The sequence below is a fragment of the Acanthisitta chloris genome, unplaced genomic scaffold (genome assembly GCF_000695815.1).
Source record: "Acanthisitta chloris isolate BGI_N310 unplaced genomic scaffold, ASM69581v1 scaffold24615, whole genome shotgun sequence".
NCBI classification, from domain to species: Eukaryota; Metazoa; Chordata; class Aves; order Passeriformes; family Acanthisittidae; genus Acanthisitta; species Acanthisitta chloris.
In genome coordinates, this window is record NW_008673643.1 from 37,520 (window position 1) to 60,849 (window position 23,330).

The 23,330-nt window shown below is 38.3% G+C and overlaps 1 protein-coding gene across 1 annotated transcript in view; it reads left to right on the forward strand.

Annotated features, from left to right (window-relative positions):
• Positions 1 to 23,330, forward strand: part of PHIP (pleckstrin homology domain interacting protein) — a 105,537-nt gene that overhangs the window by 37,465 nt on the left and 44,742 nt on the right. The window contains exons 11-14 of the mRNA XM_009075035.1: positions 779 to 932; positions 1,840 to 1,974; positions 17,118 to 17,246; positions 22,418 to 22,643. Of these exons, the coding sequence (XP_009073283.1) occupies positions 779 to 932; positions 1,840 to 1,974; positions 17,118 to 17,246; positions 22,418 to 22,643 (644 nt within the window). The remainder of the gene's footprint in view (positions 1 to 778; positions 933 to 1,839; positions 1,975 to 17,117; positions 17,247 to 22,417; positions 22,644 to 23,330) is intronic.

The window sequence follows — 23,330 nt, forward strand, 5'->3', positions numbered from 1 at the left end:
TCTGCATTGAATCTAGAAAGGAATCTGGCTATAACTACATTTTTTATTATTGAGTTGTACAATATATACAATTGTGTAATGTGTTGTACTGCTTACTATATGGAAGATTCTGTGTTTTGTCTGCCTACTCAGTGGTAACATACTATTGTTACATTTGGTCAATGTTTTCCCAGAAATAAATGTACTAGAGAATTCAAGGGTGATTAGTCTTTAAGCCACACTGACAAAAATGCCATTTTGGGGTATTCTGATAGCTTATATTAGAGATGACTATTTTTTGGGTTTCATGCAAGATTAAGTGCCACTATTGGCAATAGTAAAGTGATGCAAGGGTAGTGGTGTAGGACTAAATACAGCCTGAGAGTTTAATTCTTTTAAAGGTATAGAGTACTTCTCTCTGTATTTAGGACTACTTTTTACAAATATTCTTCAGGACAAATTACTGTTTGCTGGTTGATTGGTTTGGGCTCCTGTTCTTAAGATGTCGCAACAAGTACTGTAGCTATCAAATTTAATTGAGTTAGGTATGTGTCAGAGGGCATTTTCTTGAAAAAAACCAGATCAACCTATTCTCTAAGATACTAAGAAGACCCTATAGCCATTGTTTAAGTGCATGCTACATAATGGAAAACATTTTTCATTTCTCTGCTTTCTTGAAGAAGTAATGCATCTGTTCTTAATAAAACAGCAAAATGCAAAACTATTTTCAGTTGTTAGTAGTGTTAAACTATTTTGGCAATTTAAGATTCCTTTGCAATTTTTTGCTCTTTTGTTTTAGGCAAAGTTTGCAAGGAATTGAAGATAAAATCACAAAGCTGAAGGTGACCATGGTGGCCTGGGACCGCCATGACAACTCCGTTATCACTGCAGTAAATAACATGACTCTGAAAGTTTGGAATTCTTTCACTGGTCAACTCATTCATATTCTCATGGTAAGGTTTACCATCTTGATTTATCAGTCCTGAATGCAAAATTGACATATACATCATCAACATTGTTCCTTATATGTTGTTTTTTTTCTATCTTCAAACTGCCTTGACAAATGTTTTCAGATAATTAAAGTGTAATAGAGATGTCTGTCAGCTGCTTATTAGAAAATAGAGCCTTAAAGTTGCAAATAACCATTGCTGTTCAAGATGTCTGAAACTAATTTTGGACTTCTTGTTTGTATTTTTTTAACTGAAGTGCTGTCTTGAAGGAGAGAAGGAAACAGTTGTTTCTTTCACCTTTATTTAATGTGATAAATGTTCTGAAATACTGTTAATGGATACATTTGCCCTGTTTAAACGGAGGATTAGCAAGCCTAATCATTCCATGAATACAAACAATGTCTTCTAGCTACTATAAATCAACAATTTTATTAATGTCTGATAGTAGCTGTAGGTAACTAGATGCTCTGTTTAGGGGTGGAAATACTTAATGCAAGCTTTAAAATGTAGTGTTAATTTTGAAGATGTTCTCTAACTTTTGGTTATATATTTGAATCTGTGGATTTAAAATTAATTTTTAACTGATGCTCTGCCTAAGAAAATTGAAATCTCTGGAGCATTAAGACCCCAGAATACCAAATGTTGTGAACTCTAATCTTTTTAAAATTCTGGTGAGAATATTGGGACATACTTGACATACTACTTAGGAAACTAAATTTGCAACCAAAAGAAAAAAATATAATTTACCACTACCAAAAAAAAAAAATCCCAAAAACATGTGATCAGAGTAGTTCTTTGCTGGACAATTTCATAGGCTGATGTTGCAGTTAAGAGTGTTGCCATATTGAATTCTTGGGTAAATTATTTGAGGCAATACTCTGGATCATCTTGCTGTGTCTTCATTTCCCAGGGGCATGAAGATGAAGTGTTTGTGCTTGAACCTCATCCGTTTGATCCAAGAGTTCTCTTCTCTGCTGGACATGATGGAAATGTCATAGTTTGGGATTTGGCAAGAGGGGTCAAAATCCGGTCTTACTTCAACATGGTAATTATTGTCCTTTGTGCAGATATGCCAAAGCAACTATTCTAAACCTTTTGCTTTTAGTGCATTCTTATGTAGGCCATCTTGAAGCATGTGTTTTTGTGTAGGGCAAGATCCTGCATCTGGTGAAGTCAAGAGAAATTCCTGTTCAGTTTAGTGGGGCAAAGAGTAAATCCGTAAAATGTGGAAGTTGTTTCTTTGGCTGTATTTGATAGTGTCATCTCTCTATACGCTTGATGCACATAAAATTGCAGTGTTAGTTACATTGTCAGAGACCATGAGTAAGAGACAAGGTGACAGAGACCCTCCTTCAGTGCTCTGTTTCCTGCCTGGGGAGCCAAGGTGGAACTTGGTTTATTTTTGCATTACTAATTCTTAATCTGGCTAAAGCTCTTCAGGAGTCACTTGATCTCATACAATGTTGTTGTATGCTGCCTTGGCCCATTGGACTGAATACTGTCAACCTTTCTGTGTAGAGCTCCTCCACATGCAGGTTTCAAATTTGGTCAGTTCTGCACTAAACTAATTCTTCTGCAAGATGGATGCATTAGGTATTTCCATCTGTTTCTTGGTATTAAGTGGGTCTTTGTACTTACCTTTTTCCTCAAAAAGGTAATGATGTGTTGTGCAATTCAGACTTTGTCTCCTGGAGAAAATTGCAAAAGTCTTTGTAGAATATGAACAATCATTTGGAATGTTGAGAGTAGGCAAATGGGCTTCAGCCATAGTGGAATGGCAGTCTTGGAGACCAGCATAAAGAAGATCATCTGAAGAAGAGATGTACCATAGATGTACTCACAAAAAAAAGGGACATTTAGAAATGTAGTCAAGCCAGGAAGGTCACTATGAACCTAAAGAAAGATTTTGAGATGTGCAGTGCAGTGCTGTTCATAAAGGCTCTGAGGAAATTCATCCAAGATTAATCAGAGAGAGGGCAACCTAGACTCCTTCAGCACTGACCTATGTTCAGTAATGTTCCCTCTGCGTTGGTTTCTGTAACTGAGCTTACAAAGGATCCAAGACAATCATCTTGGAGCTGTGAGCACATAACTTTGATACTCAGTGCTGTTCAGTGTTACCAGGTGAGGTGTATGTTCTCATTGCATGGTTAGCTTGCCTTTCCAGTGCTGCTTACAGTGGATGTATGATGTGTTTCATGGAGTTTAAGGTCAGAAGAGGTTGAGCTCATCTGCTCTTTAGAAGACAAGTCAATTTAAGAGCTATCAGAATCTAAATTACAGGTGTCTGTGATCTTAGGCAGCCCCCTGAAATATTTATTTCAAGAGTGCAATGCAACACAAACACCTAAAAAGGGTAAAAGTCGCATATGTTTTAAGATCTTCGGAGTCAGAGAAATTTGTAGACAGTCAGAAGGTCTCAGCAGCTAGTAATCTGTGCTTCATGCTAGAAATTAGTATGAGAAATCTGCCTGCTGTGTGAGGTGATGGGAGCTGTAAGTCTGGCAATGTTTGTCTCAAACCAATGAATTAAGGTGTATGGTCCAGGTATGCAAGAGAGGTTTGTCTCTATGGTCTGAACATTTCACCAGCCAGTCTTTTGTGTTTGATGCTTCAAAAGCCATGGGTGGAAATTAGAGCTTTTCTTAGATAATGAGGGACAGGGAGAGGACATTGCACAGTCACCTCTGCAGAGCTGCAAATGTTAAATGTTCTGGTTTACTAAGGGAGGGCCTGGATACAGACAGAGCTGCCAGTCTTCTCCCTTTCCAAAGTGACATATCCACTGGGAACATCAATAGATTAACTGCTGTTAAATTATTCTGATAAGCGCTGTTACCTTCATTGAATTGCTCAATATGTCATCTCATACTTCTGAAAAACAGCATTTGTATTTCTATTCAGGGGATGGGAAATTTTTACAGATTGGATTCTTTTGGAGCAGACAGGGAATGTCATCTGGAGCAACCAAACCTAAAAGTTGAATGACATGAGATATCTGCTTTACTGTCCAAGAACCTCTTGTTATCATTGCCTGGTCTGTGGTACCAGAACTAGCACTGAAGTGCTCCTGGAAAGAAATTGCAGACCTTGGGAGTGTTGTTTGAATTAGCAAAATCACAGATGATTGTTGGCTTAATGTTAGTCCAGTCAGGTATTCCCATCCTAGATGGATTGCTTTGTACATGGAAAGCCTCGTGGCAAATCCCTAAAGCAAAGTAGGGTATTTTTAAGTCGCTTTTCATCCCACCCCAAATTCCTTCATTGTCAGCATCAAAAAAAAGGTAATCAAAATTTGAGGGATGAAAGTAGTGTCAGTTTGGAACCTAATTCTTTTATCCAGCCAGTTGAATTTCAAAGAAAGCCATAGTAATCAAACATACTTTTTGTTTTGCATTTAACTTAAACTTTGATGCCCCCATTTAACCTTGCTGGTTACAAATTGGTCCCACTAGATGACTTCTGCTGGTCCTGCAGAACATTCTTTCATTTGAAACTTTAGATTTGCTGTTAAATCAATTGTCATCATCACAATTTGAAGCATCTTTGGTCCGTTTGCCAGATTTTGGTCTTTATGATTAATAGTAAACTCAGTCCCATAAATGGCTGTCACATGAGTTTACTCTCAGTAAGTATATATATTTTATTTATTCCACATTTTCATCTGTACTCTTCTTTTGGTCTAGTTATGTAAGTATTGCATAACTTGGTGTCAGAGTTCATAGACATCCAGGACTGGTTTAATTCAGTGACTTGAACACTTAAAATCATTCATTCAGTGAATCCTGAATATATTCACTCTGCCAGAGTGAAATTTACCATAGAAATATCAAGAGTGTGAGATGGGAAAAGCCTTTTAGGTGATTTTGAGATGCAGCAAGAAAGTCCTGAGAATGTTTGAAATTGCATATGTGAATGCAGATAATTACTTTTTGGCCTATGTAATATTCATGGCAGTCTTGACTTAACGCAGCTGCTAATGAAGAATGTGTTGGTGTATTTATCATTCATTTTTCCAAGGAATCAATGAGGTGGTGGCTTTGTTGTAATATTAGGGTAGTTTCACATGCTGTATTTCCCAGGTACAAATAAGCATTCTGAAGAAACAGGGTCATAAACCTTAAGTAGTTGCTGCAGCCAACTGTTTCAGGGCTTATATATTTCACAAAAATACTGTTATTGCTACAGAAGAACAGCAGAGACCCTTGTAAGTGTTTAAATTGTGGCTCATTTTGCTGAACAGTGTCTAAGATTTAAGCATCTTAGTGGATGATCTTGGGGGGGAAAAATACACTGAATAGGGAGCTGTCTAGTGAAAGCAATTGCATGGTAATGTACATAGAGATGTATTTGAAATTCCACTTCCTACTTAAAGCTGCATTGAGGCATCTGTATCCCTTGTGTGGTAAGGCACCTTTCCAACAACGGAGGGACGTCCCTGCTTTCCTAAAGCAGGGCACAGGAGCAGGTGGCACTCATCTTTTGGGATTGCCCTAGCTGTTAGAGCTGGGACATGGAATACCCAGATTCTGTTCTCTCCTCAGTGGTAAGATACTGGATTCAACACCTGCCACTTACCCAGGAGGGCTATAAATGTCTAGGTAGGACTTCTTCCCAATTTTCCCCTGGAGCTCTGACACTGGTGTGACATGAATATGTACTGTAGCCTGTTGGTTTAGGCACTGTCTTGTTTTCTTGGGTGTGCAAATCATGTTCCAGGTAAATTAGAAAGTGGTAAAAATTTATTTTTGCCTTCAAGCTTCAGGCAAACTTTTGAATTTGCAGGATTAGTGTTCTGTTAGGTCATAAATAGGAGCTGTACACCATCCAGTTCTTGTCATAGCATCTGTTTTCTTTCAGGTGTTCTCAGTAAGTTACTTGTTAATAGATCTGACACTGCTGGTTTGTTGGGAATGCCAGGGTTGCCACTTGGATGGTATGTGCTGCAGCTTAGCCTTAATGTTTTTAGTTCCCTTAGGCTCCAAGTAGAAACTTTCTAATTCTGAGAATGTATGAGGGGAAAAAGAAACTACAGGAGCTTAAGAATCTTCCAGATCAAAAAGGAGATACCTAGTAATGTTAGGCGGATGCATAGGTTTTTGTTAGGTTTGGTGATTGGGTTTTTGTTGGTGTTGCAGTGTGGACATTAAGTACTGCCTTGAGTTTTTAAGTGTTGTGTTTTCAAGTGTTGTTAGTTGTTACTCAAGTCTGACCATAAACAGGTTTGTGTTGTTACAGTGCTGCCCTTGCTTGTTATTTTTTGGACTTAGGCAGTTTCCTTTAAGCACACTGTTCTTTAAGCAGTACCTCTTGGGACTGAGCTCTGCTGATTCAGACTTCTTGCACAGGGCATTCTGTCTGGAGCCTTTGAGGATGGGTTTCTCCTGTGATACAGCTGATACTTCTTGTCCCATGAGTGGGCTGCCCTGTAGAAGAACATTCAAAAAAGCTTCCTAAAAGATTTTAGGATATGTAAAGCTTTGTAGCTGTCCTTTGTCTTTAGTTTTGTGGTTTGGTTTTGGTTTTCGTTAATAACCTGATTTACATAGCTTTATGAACAGTTGCAGCAACATATGGTGACTCCTGTTACTTAAAAGTATTCCACTGAAAGTATGGAGACTGTACTACAGTAGCAAGAGGAAAGATTAGAGGAGAGCAGGCATTTTTACAATCTTTGTCACTGTAGAATTTGAGATTTTTTACTGTATCTTTGAATGTCATTGCTTTGCCTGAATCTGATAACCTGACTGCAGATTCTGTAGGTAGGCACTGCAATTACTGAGCCAGAAAACTTGGGTTTTAGTTGATAAAGACTAGCCTTAAAATGCTTAAGAAAACTTTGTGTGATGTAGAAATTAATCATGTAGGAATATTGAAGCCTTTAAAGAAAAAAATTATTCTCCTGGTCAGATTTTAAAAAAAACAAAACCCCAAACAAAACCAACAGCAAAAGACCTTTCATGACTAGATATTGCTCTTCTGTCTTACTGGATTGACTCTCATTGTGAGTTGCATCTTTGAGCAGCCAGGCTTTGCTGTAGCTGGCAGTAGGCTGCCTTATGTCTGGCATGAATTGGTGTGCCTCAGGGGCCTCCTGTGTGCCTGAACTCTTGTCAAGGTCAGCCTTTTGCTTATTTGTAATCTGAATGTGCTCCCTGAATGGTGAAGTGTTCATTTGGACTGATTCTTGCTGCATTGCCTTAGTGCTCCTTTGAGCACTGCTGTGTATTATGGTGCACTTGCAACACGCTCTGGGTGATAGTGCTGGAACCTGCTTTGAACTCAGTGCAGAGGTGGCCTTAGTCCTTCCATTGTGTTCTGAAGAATGCTTTGAAATACTGATACAAAAAAGTGTTTTTACAATCTTGTGTTAAATTCACAGATCTAAACACTGCAAAATCCTCCTACCTTTGTGACTGTCTGAATTGCTTGGAAGGCTAAGCCACCTTAGCCTTTGACTCTTAAAGGTCACACTGTGTATTTCCAACTGTTGCAATTTTGATGATGAGTCTTTTTCTAAATGCCAAATCATATTTCATCAGAGCATATAGAAATACCATAAGTATGTTTCAGTCATGCATTACAATTTGAGCTCTGTAAACTAGTGGTTTGAAGCAGCCTTCTGATTCTTTTGGAGGAGGAAGAAGAAAAATTCTAACTGAACCTGCTCTCCCCCTTTCTCACCTTGACCTTCCTTTGAAATGGCAACTAACTCAGTTCTATTTGTGAAAGAAGAGCTTTAATCTCTCCCAGAAACACCACTGTTGTCCTCTGTGTCACTGAGTAAATGTTGCTTGCCCTGGAAACCATATTGGTACTTGCAGAGTGGGTGATTTCTTAGGGCAGTGTAACTCTTAGTGCTTGAATTGGTGTTTGTTGTTCTTATGCCCTTTGTCTCACTTCTATGGAAGCTGTCAGAAACAAAGACATAAAACAAAACAAACCTTTACAATTGCAAAGCCTGAGGGGAGGCTGACCTGCCTGTTGCATCAACATTGGAGAAGGTGCAGGGCACAGTTGCATTTCTTGACTATTTTTGAAAGACTCTGCTCCAGGGGCTAAGACATGCTCTTCCGTTGAGACCTAGAAGGACAACAGTGTCTTTTTGATAGCTGTAGTTGCTTCAGGTAGGATGTGGCTTCTTACAGGTTTTCACATGTCCTAGGAAAAAAAAGTGATTTTTTTTTTTTTTTTAACTGGGGCATATTTTCCTCTAGATCTCTGTCCCAGAATCCTAGCTCTTTGCTATGATTCTAGGCACTCTTCTGTTGAAAGCTCATGATGAATAGTCCCACACTTTCATGTAAAATTCATTAGTTAAATTTTATGTAAATAGACATTGTATTCAGAACTAGAAAGCTTGTGACTTGTTGTGATTTGCATGTGTTCTTTCCAATATGCTTATTAATTAGCAATGGATTATGAAACTTAAGACTTTAAATGTGAACATTTTTAAAACAAAGTGAGGACTTAAGCACTTTTGTGTTTATTTCCCAAAATGTTAAATAGCCTACTCAAAGATTTGGCTAGTGTGATGAGCATAGTTTCTTCCATCTGTATTAAAAAACATACATTAAACCGAGTACAGTGGAAGGAGATGAATTGAAAAGTGCCAGTTTTCTAAGAAGTTAAAGTTTACAGTCACAGTTTTCATATAAATGTAGATACTATTTTATCCAACTTCATTTAAAATTGTCAGCCCAGAAATAAATGACTTAAGATATTAGGATAAAGTTTAGTCTTAATTGCATAAAAAAGCACATTTTTAGTCTAAAGAAAAATTGTGACATCTGATGGAAAAATGGGGACAAACCCTTTGTCTTGGAGTTCAGAGATGAAAGGACATCTCACTGGAACCTTATGTTAATATTTATGGATTCTTTCAGCAAGATAAAGTTATTTGACTTGGCATTATATTGCCTCATCAAAACTTAAATGTAGTCATTCTCCTTAACAGGTACATTAATGGGGAACAGTAGCTCCAAAGTTCTTGATACTGAAAGTATTTTTTAAGTACTTCAATATAAACTGTTGTTGAATATTCAGTACAACAGACATAAGCTGCTTTATCAGTGGAGCAAACAAACTTGCAGGCTGATTTTTTGCTTATGTTCTTGGTTGGAGTTAGGAAGGTGCTGCAGAAGTTTATAATCCTTGGGGGGAAAAAAACCCCCTAACAACCCAACCAAAAATCCATACAAAATTCAAAAAAGCTTGTAGCCTTGCAGCAGGGTAAAAAGGTTCATGAATCTGCAAGCTTTTTAACTATAGAATTGTGAAAATTGAATGTTTTATCCTGTCTCACCAAGTTGACCAGAAGCTTGGGGTAGCTTCTCTGACAAAGTCTCAGATTTGATGGGACAGTGCTTGTTACGAGAAAGAGGAAAATACAGAGCTGTGGTTGAGAAATGCAGTCAGGATTTTTCACCAAGCCTTAAGACCAGCTACTTAGCACGACTGACTTAATGTATTTTAAAATTTTTTTTTATTTTACCACAGCTTAAAGAGAAAATGCCTGAAAGGGGGAAAATTTACCACAGCTTGTAAATGTAGTTTTCAAGCAAACATGCATGATGCCTCTTTTGGCACTACTTAATTTTTAGATAAAGTATTGTTACTATAAAATGAAGTTAATTTAAAATTTGTTTTTTAATCACTGTACATCTGTGTCAGGTACATGAAGTGAGACAGTTCTGTAAATAAAGCTTGATAGATGTTTTTGACAAGCTATAGTGGTTATGTCTGGGTATTCCTGAAGTTTTGTTAGTGAAGTACAAAAGTTCTACTTCACTGGAAGATCTCTGTATCTGTACTTGAGAAGATAACTCTGGCATCTGCTTTCCACACTCAGGTTTACAGCATGACCATGTTTCTAACAATTACTGCTACAAAAGTTAGGCAGAAGAAATAGTATGTAGAAGGGATCTTGGAATGGTGCAGGACTGCTAATTAAAACCTCATTTACTTATTACTCTGCTGTAGTAGCTTTCATTGGACTATGTTCTAATTTTTTATGTAGTGAAGTGTGTAATTCTTTTATATACTCAAGAGAATATAACCTGTTTGTGAACACTCACAAACCTATTTTTAGGTCTCTTGATTTCCTGACCAGTCTTAAAGTTCAGACCAAAGCTCCCAAGACTGTGCTATAGTAAAGGGAAAAAGAAGCAACTCTTATTGGACCTCAGTTTTCTTTTTCAGGATGCATCTTTCTTGAGAAGCCTTGGGCTGAAGAACAAAAACTGGATTTGATATGGTTGTTTTGAAGGTGATCTCTGATATTTCTTTGTTTCATTTGATTGCCTTTGAGCAATTGGAGCAGTAGAATCAGCAAGCAGATACTAACCTACCTTTGTATGGTCATCCTTTTCTGGTTGTGTGATGATCATAGTTGTTTATCTCTAAATCCTGCCTTTATTTCAAATGTTGTTGTAATGAAGCAGGTTATACTTCTTAGAAATGCTAGTACAAAATCAGGAGATGAGGTGATACATAATTTAACAGAGCAATAATGGTATTTAAAACATGGAGCCTGTTTTTGAAACTGGAAATGTACTGCCATGCATCCAGGGAGAAAACTTTGAAGCGAGTGGGTACATTCATACTAATTTTGTTTTGTGTTCACTGCATGAAGTTACCATGGTGAATATATGCCTTTTCATAGCCAGGTACTAGTTAATCTGTGTAAATGCAGATACATTTTTAAAAATTATATATTTAAAAAACCCAACCAAAACCCCTAACACCCATGTGTTGATGTTAAGGTTGAAAGTTATAGCCACATAGACATCAAGAAATAAGGACAAGATTGCTGAAGATAATGTCTTGAGTGTTTTGTGCCCAAGTCCATAGCTAGCTGATTGTCTAATTAATGTAAAGTTGTCTGGTGCTATTCCTGGTTTCGTGCGTTTCTTTCCAAGTGGGTCCTTAATTACTTCTGTAGGATGTATGGTAGTTGCATTACATCGTCCTTTTATAAGCTTATATGTTTCCCCCAGCTCTTTAACAATGTCTCTTTTGAAAACTTTTAATAGAAACACTTTCTTAGCTTTGAGAGCTTTGGGTACGTTTTATGTTTATTTGAAGCAGTGACTGAAATTGTCATATACAAACTTGACCATAAAAAGGTCAGGTTGAAGCAACCTGTGAGAGTTTTCCTAATTTCTACAATGGAAATTGTAAGAGGTGTAGTTTTGACCCTACTTGAAGCTAATGGAGCGTCTGCAGTAAGGTTGAAGAATCAGTCTTACCTGGGTGCAGTGCTTTGTTGGTTGTCTCCCCACTCAGTCTCTGCCCTCTTCCCACGTCTTATGTTTTATATAAATCAGTCAGAAATATTGGGAACACCCATGGAGGTCATAATAGGAATGTATTTCATAATGGCAATGATGTCTAGTTTTTGTGAATTTGGACACACATTTCCTGTTAATGACTGTTTGAATGTTTTAGTACAGTTTAATATTTGTTTTGTTTAGAATTTACTGTCAGTGTTACGGGCTTTAACTGATTCAGGTCAAAAGGGTTTCTTCCTGCAAATTGTCAATCAAGCAGAGACTACTAAGTTACAATTGGATTTTTCTGTGTGCTCCTGCTCCTTCAGAGAGCTGGTTGTTGACTCTGTCCTTTCATTTTAGCTTTAAGTGGACACTCCGTTATGGGCAGTTCCTATGCTATGCCTGCTTATGTCTGTGTATCTTAATGTTTTTCCTGCCCTATCTTTGACATCTGATCTTTCACTGATCTGTACATTGTGGTCTCTTACTTCCTAATGCTACTTCTAGTTTCAATGCAATCTGGTAAACTCTAAAGACCTAACAGCATTATCATATCACTTTACAGCATTATTTCCTTTTCTTTAATCAGTAAAGCTGCCTGACCTACCTAGGTCTTTGCTGGCAACCACTTGATTAGTTTTAGGCTAAATTACGTATCAAAAATTGGGAGACCCTGTCAGAAGAACAACATGGAAGATCAGATTCCGTCTAGGACAGCTCAGCAGAATACATCGTGCATGGATTTTCTGCCGCACAGTGTGATTTTTGGACTAATGTCCAAGAGGCACATTGCTTGCTCATATGGACAATGTATTGTAATCTCCAGTGTTAACTAGAGATGTAAAACCAGTTACTTCTTATGTTGTGGCCTTCATAAAGTCTTCCACTTTCGCTGGAATTATGTGGGATTGTATTTTTAGGTCAGGTTTTGTAGCCGTGTGAAATCAGAATAACTTAAGTAATGATTATAGATGCTTATCAGTTCATGTGTAGTCCTACTGCAAGGCTTTTGAGATTTTTGAGAGTCTTCACCTTTGAATAGTGCCTAAGAGCACATCCTGAGGAGCAGGTTCTGAAGAGCAGAACCAGCATAAAACTTTAATAGTTCAGACAGAAGGCAGTCTGTGTTTGCAGGATGTATATTAAGAAAAATATTCTCCAAGAAAAAAAAAGCAGCTGTAAATACTTTGTATATAGCCTTTGTACAGCTTCAGGCATCCCCAGGGTGGGTGATCTGTCAGACCTTTTCATTGATAGTTTTCATCTTTCAAGACAATTACAGCTTTCCTGAACGCATCACTGACTTGGGTGGTAGGAACATGGAAACGTTTAGTCAACATGTTACTCTTACTTTGATTAGGTGTAGTCCTCTTCCTACCATTTGATCCTTTGTTACTGCTCTGGAAGCTGTGTAGATCTGCTGGGCTTTTGTTTTTTAAATTGGCTTGAAAATTAAGTCTTCTCTCCTCCAAATTCATAGCAACCTCTTCTAACTTTGCAGAAAGTCCGTAGATATTTTTTGGCTTACCATGGAAGTAAGCAGTGATTAGAGATTATTCCTTAAAACAAAGAAGAATGCAAACCTGCAAAGGAGCTTCCAAATACTTGGAGACTTCATCACTTATGAAAGAGTCTTAATAACAATTAGGTAGCTTTGCTTTTTTTCTAGTTTTAGAAAATTGTTCTAGCATATCATTGTCATGATTGTTAGAATCTAAATTTCAGTTTTCAAGTTTGAATGTTGCTTGTGACTAATATTCATTTGTTCCTGTGCATTTGAGTAGTTATCTTCCTGCTAAAGGTCTTTTAGTATAGTCATACAAAATATTAATCTTCCCTTAGTGTCCATGAAAAGTATCAGAGCTCTTAGGTATTCCATTCTCATGATGAGTGGAAATAGTTCTCTGTAGTTGTTCCTCTTAGAATGTACATATCTTGAACACTGGAAGCAAAAAATATGTGTATTGCTTTGGAATATTTTGTTCTTATTGTCTATTTGTCTAGCATGTATGTGCTTTCTCTTCTGGATATACCTCTGATATACTTTAGAATAATAGTTTTCCTTTCGTTCCTGCATTAAATCTGATGCATTGCAAGGAATATACAGTGATCTTTTTCCCTGTGTTTCCAACTAATTGCCTCAGTCCCTTAACATGAAGGATGGTTTCTACCTCAGGCTAGTAGAGGTTTAGTTCACTGGTGATCTTTTTTAATCAGTGCTGATGACTTGTGTTGGAAGATGTGTTAGAAAAGTATAGTGTTATTGTATGTAGATGGAGTTTAATTATTTTTTTCGGGCAGTAGGTGTGTTAGTAAGTTATTTCTAATAATCTTACTAGGTTCGTGGCCTGTTGGCTTTTCATTTTGTCCTGCTGGCTTTTAATTGCTTCAGTTGATGTCATTTGTGCTGTCCCAAATCTGTTTTCAGTGGATGATTTCCTAATGTTCATTCCATCTACTGGCTCTTATTTTTCCTATATCCAATAGCAGAAAGGTCTGGCTTGAGAAACTGCAGTGATAACATCCCTTTAGCTCTGTATGTCTTTCCAAAATCAATAACTATTATCCTTTCCTTAGAAAGTTTACCTACTCTGCATTTCTCCTGCTAATCACAATCTGCTTCATTTGGACCAAGAATTCAGTACCATATTATGGCTTTGAAATCTGGCTAGGTTGAATAAATTTTATTTTCTTGGCATTAAAACATTAGTTGTTTTACTGAAGAAAGTTTAAGTTTCTGTGGTACTCTCTGCTCTTGATTAATTTCAATTTTACTTGATTTGTGTAGATTTTTTTCCCCCCCACCCTTCTCTTTTACTTTTCTTGAAAGCCAAGTTTTAGGTCTTTCAATATTATCTGTTGACAACAGGTCAGAAAGGTTTCATTCTGAGCTCACTTTCTCTGTAGGTGGTACTATTCTGTTTTCATGAACAAGTAATTTTTATGGATCTAAGACATTGTTTTGTGTACCAGTTTGACAACTCTATTCTCCCTGGTTTGGGGGTAAAGTCTTCTTAAAACTGAGGAGTCTTGCCTTATTTGTTGTCTTATTTCATCAGCGTTCCTCCCTTGGCCATGTACCAATGTCCATTTGTTTCCTTGCTGGTGAAAATATGGGCAAAAAGCTTAATTCCTGGGTTGAGACTGAAGTCATCTTACCTTAGGCCTCATCATAAAGCATCACTGGTTCTTCCCTGTTTGTGGCTGAAGAATCCTTGTAACTTGCTTTGCTACCAGCATTGTCTTAACACATTCACTCCTCACAGCCCTTGGTTGGGGTGCAGCCTTTGCTGAGGCACTGTGCCCAGAGAGGTTGTAGACTCCACATCTGTGGAAGTGTTCAAGGATGGGGCTCTGAGCCAGTGGAAGGTGTCCCTCTACCCAAGGCAGGGGATTGGAACTAGATGATCTTTAAGGTCTCTTCCAACACAAACCACTTTGTGACAGCTCTTAATTAACCAGTGCACTCTCTGTTCTTGTGAACAGACTTCCCTTCGCCATTGATATCCTTATATTCAGCAGGGGAAGATTTCAGACAGAATAAACACTTTATCTTCTTTGGGATGCTGTCTTCATGTAGTTCTTGCATCTTTGATTTAGAAGGGATGGAGTGGGCAAGGCAGCTTCCTTTTTGCTGAAGTCCTTTATCTATCTTGCTGAAGGTACAGCTTCACTGGCTTATTTCAGCTTCCCTTTTTGCAATTTAGCATTTAGTTCCTGTTCCAAATGACCAACTCCTCTGTGTTAGCTTTATTATTAAAGAAATTCCATTGCAAGGTGTCATTTATTCATCCAAAAATCGTTTTGTTTAAGAAAAAGAAATTCTACTGGGTAGTACACTCTGGTAGGCTTTGTTCTTTAATTTGTGATAGTAATTGTGTCTTGGAAGGTTATCCCCAACAGTAATTTTTGTTCTTATAAGGATCTTTATTTATAAGTATTTGTACTTCAGACTTGAGGGGTTGTACTAAAAGGTCTTACAACTGCCCTTTCCAAAAGCTCTTTTGAAAACCAGATTCTGGGCACGTTTAGAGTGAAACTATTTGCACTGTACTTATCCCCAAATAGTAGAACACCATTCTTTTCCTTTACATAAGAAGGGAATGTTTTCCAGCTAACACTCTAATTCCCAGGGGGTTCATGAAAATGGTCCATCCAAACCATTTCTTGATGGAAGGGGTTAAAAGACCCATAATCTTAATAGTCTGATTTTGTTCTTCTGTTTCTCATTTTTCCCCTCACTATGGTTGGCAAATAGTTCTTACCACAAAATGTCTTGTTCTCCTTGTAAAACAAAAGGTCTTCAAAACTTAGGCTCCAGGAGAATCCTGAAATTCTACTTATGAAGGACTTGAATGTTAGGGAGCTCAATACTTTGATGCTTCCTATGTTGAAGGAAGGGAAAGGGAACAGAAATCTCTGTCTAAAGTACTTCTTTTACAGCTTTTTTTCTGTATTTCTGAAAAGCTTATTCTTGTGCTGAAATTCCTTCTGCTTTCCACCTACCTTCCCAAACTGTCTCCCTTTAATGCAGTGAGCTTTCTACATGCTAAAAGCAGCACAAAATTGTAACTTTGCCGTGGTGGTTGGATCTTGCTTAGCCTAAATTAAGTCTGCATTCCTGGCTGTTGTGATGTTAGTGTCACTTGCTTGAAGCTTTGTTTTTATTTTCCATCTCTTTCTATAGGATACTTTTGTTCATTTCTTCTGGAATAATGGGCAAAACAGAACATAAAACTTGCATTGGTTTATGTTCTTCTTTTGCTCATCCAGAAACTCGTTTGACTTTTAGGGAAATTACTTGTATTAAGAAAGATCTTGATCAAATACCTGAAAGCCTGGTAATAGCTGGAGCAGTCTCTGTCGCTGGGGGGATGTGCAGGGGTGTGGGTGTGTTGCAAGACCATGGGTAAAAGATTTAGAATTCTTGCTTTTGTCTCAGCCTGTAAGAGAGTGAGAACAGTACCTACCTCACAGGGTTTTTTGAGGCTTGATGAAACTTTTTTTAACTAAGACTGATGGCCTCTGGAAGGTGCTACAGAAGTGCGTAGTGTTACTGTCTGTAGGCTGAATACCGTTGGGTTTTTTTCCTGGCAGTATATAGGACTGCCACAGTTAGGGCAAGAATTTTGTTTGGTGTCTCTTTAAAGAAAATGCAAAAGTGCTTTGCTGGGGAGAATAGAAAGGGGCTTTCTGAAGAGGTGCTGCAGACATGAAAATTCAGAGTGGTGATTGGTCACCTCTGCTTGATTGACAGGTTGCAGGGAAAAACAAAAACCCATTTGTTCTGGCTTAATGGAACTGGAAAACAGAAAATGAGTATCAGGTAAAAATTCCTTTTTTAAAATCTTTGCAGTTCTCCTTTAAAAAGTGGAGTTTTTACACAAATCTACTCCTTCCCCATTCCAATAAATTAGGAGTAGGAGTTACAGAAACAGGCAGTTGCCGAGCTGTGTAATGTGGGTTGTCTATGTCAGTGCGTTTTCTAGGGGGCAGGTGTTCTGAACACCACAGCAGCCAATGCTCCTGGGCTAGCTTAGCAAAAAGGCAGTGGATGGAAAGGGTGTAGGGACTAAGCCCTGAACTGGACCCAGCTCTCTGGTTAGGCTCATTAGCAGGACGGTCAAGGGGAAGCTTTTATTTTCACTTCCTATACTGTGCCTGCTCTGTGGATAAAGTCTGTCAGTTTCTACTGCTATCAATTTGGCATCTTTCATGAGCATTATTACAAAATTCACTGGAAAGTGAATAGCTAAAGAAAGTAAGCTATGTTTTAAAGTAACTTCCATCTAGCAGTATCCTGTTGTTCAGATTTTATAATAAATTTCAACATCAGCACCACAGTTTTGAGAATCATAAGTGTATATGATTTATTTCTGGTAACTTAATTATGTTGTATGTTGATGTATTTCAGATTGAAGGACAAGGCCATGGTGCAGTTTTTGACTGCAAGTGCTCTCCTGATGGACAGCATTTTGCATGTACTGATTCTCACGGTCACCTTCTGATTTTTGGCTTTGGTTCCAGTAGCAAATATGACAAGGTACAGTACAAGATGAAAATCAAATGTTTGTCTGTGTTGAATGCATTCATGCAAACTTTTCTTTAGAACTTCATTTCAAGAGGGCATATCTTAACAAAGTTTTGAGCCTTTAATGTGGGATGATGAAATGTTTTGGGTTCTTGTTGTTGACACTTAGCTTTCTTTCACTGTCTGTTTTTAAACTTTGGAAAAATGCTGTTAAGCTACTGTTTACATGGGGAGTTCAAAATAATAATAAAAATAGTTTAAAAATGTAACTTAAAATTACCCAGTCACTGTGTACTCTCTTAAGTGACAAGGTTATAAGTGTCTGCTAATGGGTCCACATAGATAACACAAACAGCACTGATACTGATAATAGTCAAACATTTTGCTTTAAATATTTCTCTGGTTTCTAACTTAGGACCAAAACCAGGGAGTGGGTGTGTAGTAGAACTAATTCCTGCTATCTGTATTTAAGCATTGCATGTCCTGGGAGAGAATTATTTACAAAAAATACACTCTGTGTTCTAGTGGCACAATTCTGTCTGCTAATGAAGTACTGTCATGGATGCCTTTGTGCTTACACAGCAATGTTCCACTGTTAGTGTGATTAAAATATTATATCTTTATTCTGATGTCACAGTCTACATTGTGTGTTCCAAGTGTGGATGTCTTGCCACAGACCCTCCTGCCTGTAGAGATATGTGGTGTTATTTATTTTCTCTGTGGATGAACATGCTCTGAGAACCATAGAGGTTACCTAGTTTGGAATGCCCACAAGGTCCCAGTTCTTCTTTAACCACCCAGGGATGAAATGAAGTGTGTCTCTTCTTCCTCATTCTGAGACTTAAGCAGACTTATCTGCTCCAGGATTTTTATCTCTGTTTCTGGTAGCTGAAACTTGAAGTGCTGTTTTCTGGATCTTGCTTCCTGCTTTGGATCTTTGAACTCAGGTTGGCTTTGAAAGCATTTTGGCAAACAGCAATGCAGAGGGGCCTGAAAGAAGGAGAGCAAAAGGAATTTTAATCTTTGTCTTGGAAGCTACTGCATTTCTTTCTGTAGTCTTACAGAAGTATTTGCATATTGGGGATTCATTTTTCCTCCTTGTCTCTTGACTAAGATTTGAAGTCCTCAGTACTAGGCTGCTCAGTTGCTATCCCTCAGTTATTAAGAGCTGTGCATTTCCCCTTCCATTCCAAATAAAACAAATGAGCAGAGAGACCACAAGCAAGGAAAACCAGGATTATGAGAAAATTTTCAAAGTCTTCATTTTTCAGAGTTGTTACTGTTCCAAACTTTAAAGCCTGTTATAATAGAAACATTCTTCTCACCATGTCCATGCATTGCTGCAGGTTTCTTTTTCTCTCTAATTGTTTTGGAAGTACATAGTCCTGTGCTACTCAGAAATGCTGGAAAGGAAATTGAAACTGAGTCTTTTTGTTTTAGCTGTGATAGACAAGGATTTTCCTTTACTCTGCCATTTGAGAATTTACCTGTGAGGGATTAAATCTGTTTGAAGAATGAATACAATTGCTTTTCACTGCCTGAGTTCTACAGACCCTTTGTTCTCTTGGGGCTTTTTCTGCAGCCTCTGAGAAAAATTGTGTTTTAAATTTTTCACTTATTGGATGATTTAAAATGATCCTCTACAGCTGTTGCTGTGCCAATGGTAGTCTTGGCATTCTTGATCATAGAGGAAATGAGAGCAAATAGGACTTAGATTTGTTACCTCTTTAATCTCAGTCTTTCACTCACAGAAAACTGAGCTCAGAAGTTTCTGATCTCTTCCTTTTGTGGTTCCATCAATTTATTTTTTTTGTCTGACCCTGTTCATGGGAAAGTGTAGCTACAGGTAGGTAGGTGCTGGAGATGGTGTTCTTTTCTCTGTCTACCCCCTCAGATACATGGGAGATTTTCAAATGTCTTGTGAGATCTGATCCGGTAGGACCTGTGGGGTTTTTTTGCCTTAAAGTGTTGTCCATCTGTCTGGGGAAATGAATTTTACAGAAGAAAGGAGTGTGGTAACCTGTCCTGTCCTGAGTTGTGCTCAGGGCAGTGATTATAGATCAGATAGTGTTAGCTCTGCTGACAGAGCAAGCTCTTGGTTTTCTACATGTATGATTTTTCATGTTATATTCAGATAGTATCTGTGTTTCCCAGTTGACTGAAACCCATTGTCCAGGGTTTTTCCCCCCTCCCAGTGTGATCTTTGCCGTGATGAAGGTGAATGGGGTGTCTTTGGCTTGTTGGGGGTTTTTTTGTTTGTATGTTTGGTTGGTTTATTTAATGACACATGGTTTTATGGAATAATTCTTTTGTGGGGGGCAAAAAATACATTTGCTGCTTGTTTGGGGTTCCTTGAGCCAGTCTCAGCTGAAATTTCTAAGTGTGCAAAGATCACCAGAGGTGATGGAAACTTGTCCTGGAATGCCTAGTGGTCCAAAAGTGTAAGGTACTTTTCTGTTGAATTTAAATCATAGAATATTCTGGGTTGGAAAGGACCCATGAGGACCATCAAGTCCAGCTTCTGGCTCTGCACAGGACAGCCCCAAGAATCAGACCATGGGCCTGAGAGCGTTGTCCAAGCACTTCTTGAATTCTATCAGACTTGGTGTCATGCCCACCTTCGTGGGGAGTCTGTTCCAGTGCCTGACCACCTTTGGAGTGAAGAATCTTTTCCTCATGTCCAGCCTAAACCTCCTCTGACACAGCTTCATGCCATTCCCTTGGGTCCTGTTGCTGGTCAGCAGAGAGGAGAGATCAGTGCCTTCCTTCTGCTTCCAAGAAAATCTTAGATTGGATTAGATCTCTGAGCTTTCTAAGGCTTTTGTTCCTGTAGACTGCTCAAACCACAGCACTTTGTTGCAAGTTGACATTTCCTGCGTAGTGGTTTAGTGCAGTAGTGGGGAAAACCTCTTTGTGTACCTGTGCCTGTTTGGAGAAGCTGAACATTCTGAATGCACGGTGTAGGTACTGGAAGAGAGTCTGTCTGTAGAGCACAGACCTTGTGGAGAGCTTCTGAGCTCAAACCCAAGCTGCATTTGCAAAGTCATTTGTGCAGAGGACTCATGTGCAAATGGTGTTGTAGTATCATCTTGGTGTCATGAATTTGCTCTCTAATAGTATATAAAGAAATCAGTCTGATTGTTACACTTCTAACTGGTTGTCTGCTGAAATGTCTAGCTCTTCTGATTTCTCTCAGGATAAGATTATTGCCCTGGCATATAGGGACATTCCACCTGAGAGCTGGCCTTAGCCTTGGCTCTCCAAGAAATGCCATTGTCTCATGGAGTGAAAAATTGTTGTTTGCACTCTCTATTGTACTTGATTGCAATTACCCTTCGGTGTACTCCGTACTGCAAAGAAGTCCCTTGTGATCTTGCACCAGATCTTCCCTTTGCTTACAAAGCCTGGGATGCAGACAGCAAACACTGTACAGGCAAATCACAACACATTAGAACTCACAGTTTGTGTGATCATGCCATTGGAATCTCTTCTTTCTCAGTGTGGGAAGTACTTCATAGGAAAAGTTATACTACATGTAAGTACTGCATAGCCTATTATTACGATTTTAGGAAATATTGTTAGTCCTCCTAGAGGACCCTTGTCTCTATCATATTGAGCTGTTGTGAGATGGATGAACAAAGGTGTTAAGCAGGCCTTGATTCTGTCAGTCAGACACATGAAAGCACTTGTGTCTTCCTCATTCAGCCTCTGTTAACAGAAAATCTGGAAACGGGATTTCATCCAGTCAGGGCTACTTACTGCAGTGGGATATCACCTTGTCTATATGCATTTTGTAAGGGCAGCCTTTAGAATCCCTGGAGTGAATTCTTTTCTATTGCATATTTCTGTGTATCTTTCTTATTTCTTCTTGTTCCTATTTTTCTGGGATTTCTTTGTGGGGTCCAGATCCCGTGATTCCTATGATTTATTATTTTAAAAAGTTTTTCCCATCTGCCTCATGTGGATGCATGTGGGCACCTTCTGATGTTAGAATTGACAAATGTCTGTCGTCATCTTGCTTTCCTGGCCTTTTTGCATCCACTACAGGAGACCTTTGTCCCTCAGAGACCAGACTCTGAGTTGGTGCTGTACCATCTGCCTTACTGATTTCCATGTGACAGGTTACTGGAGTCTGTGTTATAGATTGGTCATGATAGAGCATAGTCTTGAGAAACCAGAGTATGTTCTATGGCAATTTAGGCATTCCTCTGTCCATGCACAGAAGACAAGATTGTTTTGAGATCTCTGTGCACTGAGTCAGTCATTTAATCATTCTTATACTGCACGGGAAATCTAATTTGTGTGCATAATGATTTTATGATTTCATTTTCACTTGTTCAAAGTTAAACTGAGGATGTGAGCTGCCAAGGGGTTTACTTGCCAGTAGGTAGTGTTGGGATGTGACTACACTAACACATGTTAGCTTCTCTTCTGTTCACTTTTTCTTTTCTCCTTGCAGTTCAGTATCTTTCTGATTACACAATGCTGGGATACATGAGCCAGCAAGGGATGGAGCATTAACATCTTTACATATTCTTTGGACAAAATAATTACTTAGTCTTGAGGGTCTGTGGAAAGTCATCTAGAATAAATTATGAGTTGGTGGACTCAAATGAAAAAGAAAACTTTGAGCCTGAAAAATTCAATTTGATCTCAGCTTTATTTTATCCACTGAAACTTTTTGAGATATCTGGAACTTATAATAGTATATGTTTGGCTGGTGTTAAAATAGTTGGCAATGCCCTGATGTGATAAATATTTTTCCTATTCTTCTTCCTGCATCACAGCTCATAAGTCTGTGAGACAATTTTTTATTATCAGAATATATATTCATTTATTCAGAGTGTAGAAGAGAATTTTTAAACAAATACATCCATGCTGGGTTCAGTTAGATGCCTTCAAGTAGTTAAATATTAGCCCATTCCCCTGTTCTTTAAATGCTTCCTCCCCTCAAACGTGAATTATTCTCCTTGCACTGTAATACAGAAAAGGAGTACTGGGACACAAAATAATAATGGAGTCATTAAATTTTCCCCTTCAAACTGAGATAAACAGCTCAGCTTATAGCCTTGTTTTTACAAAAGTGACCATGAGTAACATTGTTAAAAATACTTTTGGCAGTTATCTTCTGTATGTTTTTTTAATAGGTTCTTAAAAAAATTACAAAATGACTTTGTTTACAGATAGCAGATCAGATGTTCTTTCATAGTGATTATCGGCCCCTTATCCGTGATGCCAACAACTTTGTCCTGGATGAACAGACACAACAGGCTCCACACCTTATGCCTCCCCCATTTTTGGTTGATGTGGATGGCAACCCTCATCCTGCAAGGTATCAAAGACTAGTTCCTGGTCGTGAGAACTGCAGGGAGGAACAGCTTATTCCTCAGATGGGAGTGACATCTTCAGGTATGAAAAATTTCACTTCACTATACAGTAGTCTGTCTAGCTACCTCCAGGTGTTCTATCCCTTTGTCCTTTTACTTCGTTTCTGGGCACAGTAGTTCACATAGTGTGGAAGAATTGTGATGTCCTTGGCACTGATTGCTTGTGACAATTTCAGTTACAGTATTGTCATTGTCAAGTCAGCACTAGTTGATGCTACAACACTAGTTACCTTGGAGCTCATTTTGTTACTGGAACAATGTATGATGCTGAGAGAACTTTGAGTTCTGTCTTTGGGATAAGATTTCCTACTTTAGACAACGTAAGAAATAGACCAATCTTCCACAGGTCAGTTGGAAGAGATAACACCTACAGGAAGAGAAAAATGAGAGGATACCTGAAACAAGCAAAATTCTCTCCCTTTTTAGATAAAAACATTCATTCAGCTTAAGCTTTGGTGGTCTAGGAAGTTCCTTGAAAATGTTATTCTCCATGCACACAACACAGGAGGAACATGCAAGTATTGGACCCAGGCTGCCTGTTGGAAACTGCCTAAATGTGTTTCACATGGGTGGGGATGGGAAAAACAGTGCCTAATTGTTGCATGTCACTAGTTTGATATTAGTATCAATGAGCAAACAGTGGCTGGTGAAAGTAGCTTTAAATGTTTTCAGGACAAACTTTGTTAAGTATTTGGATATTCTTGAAAAT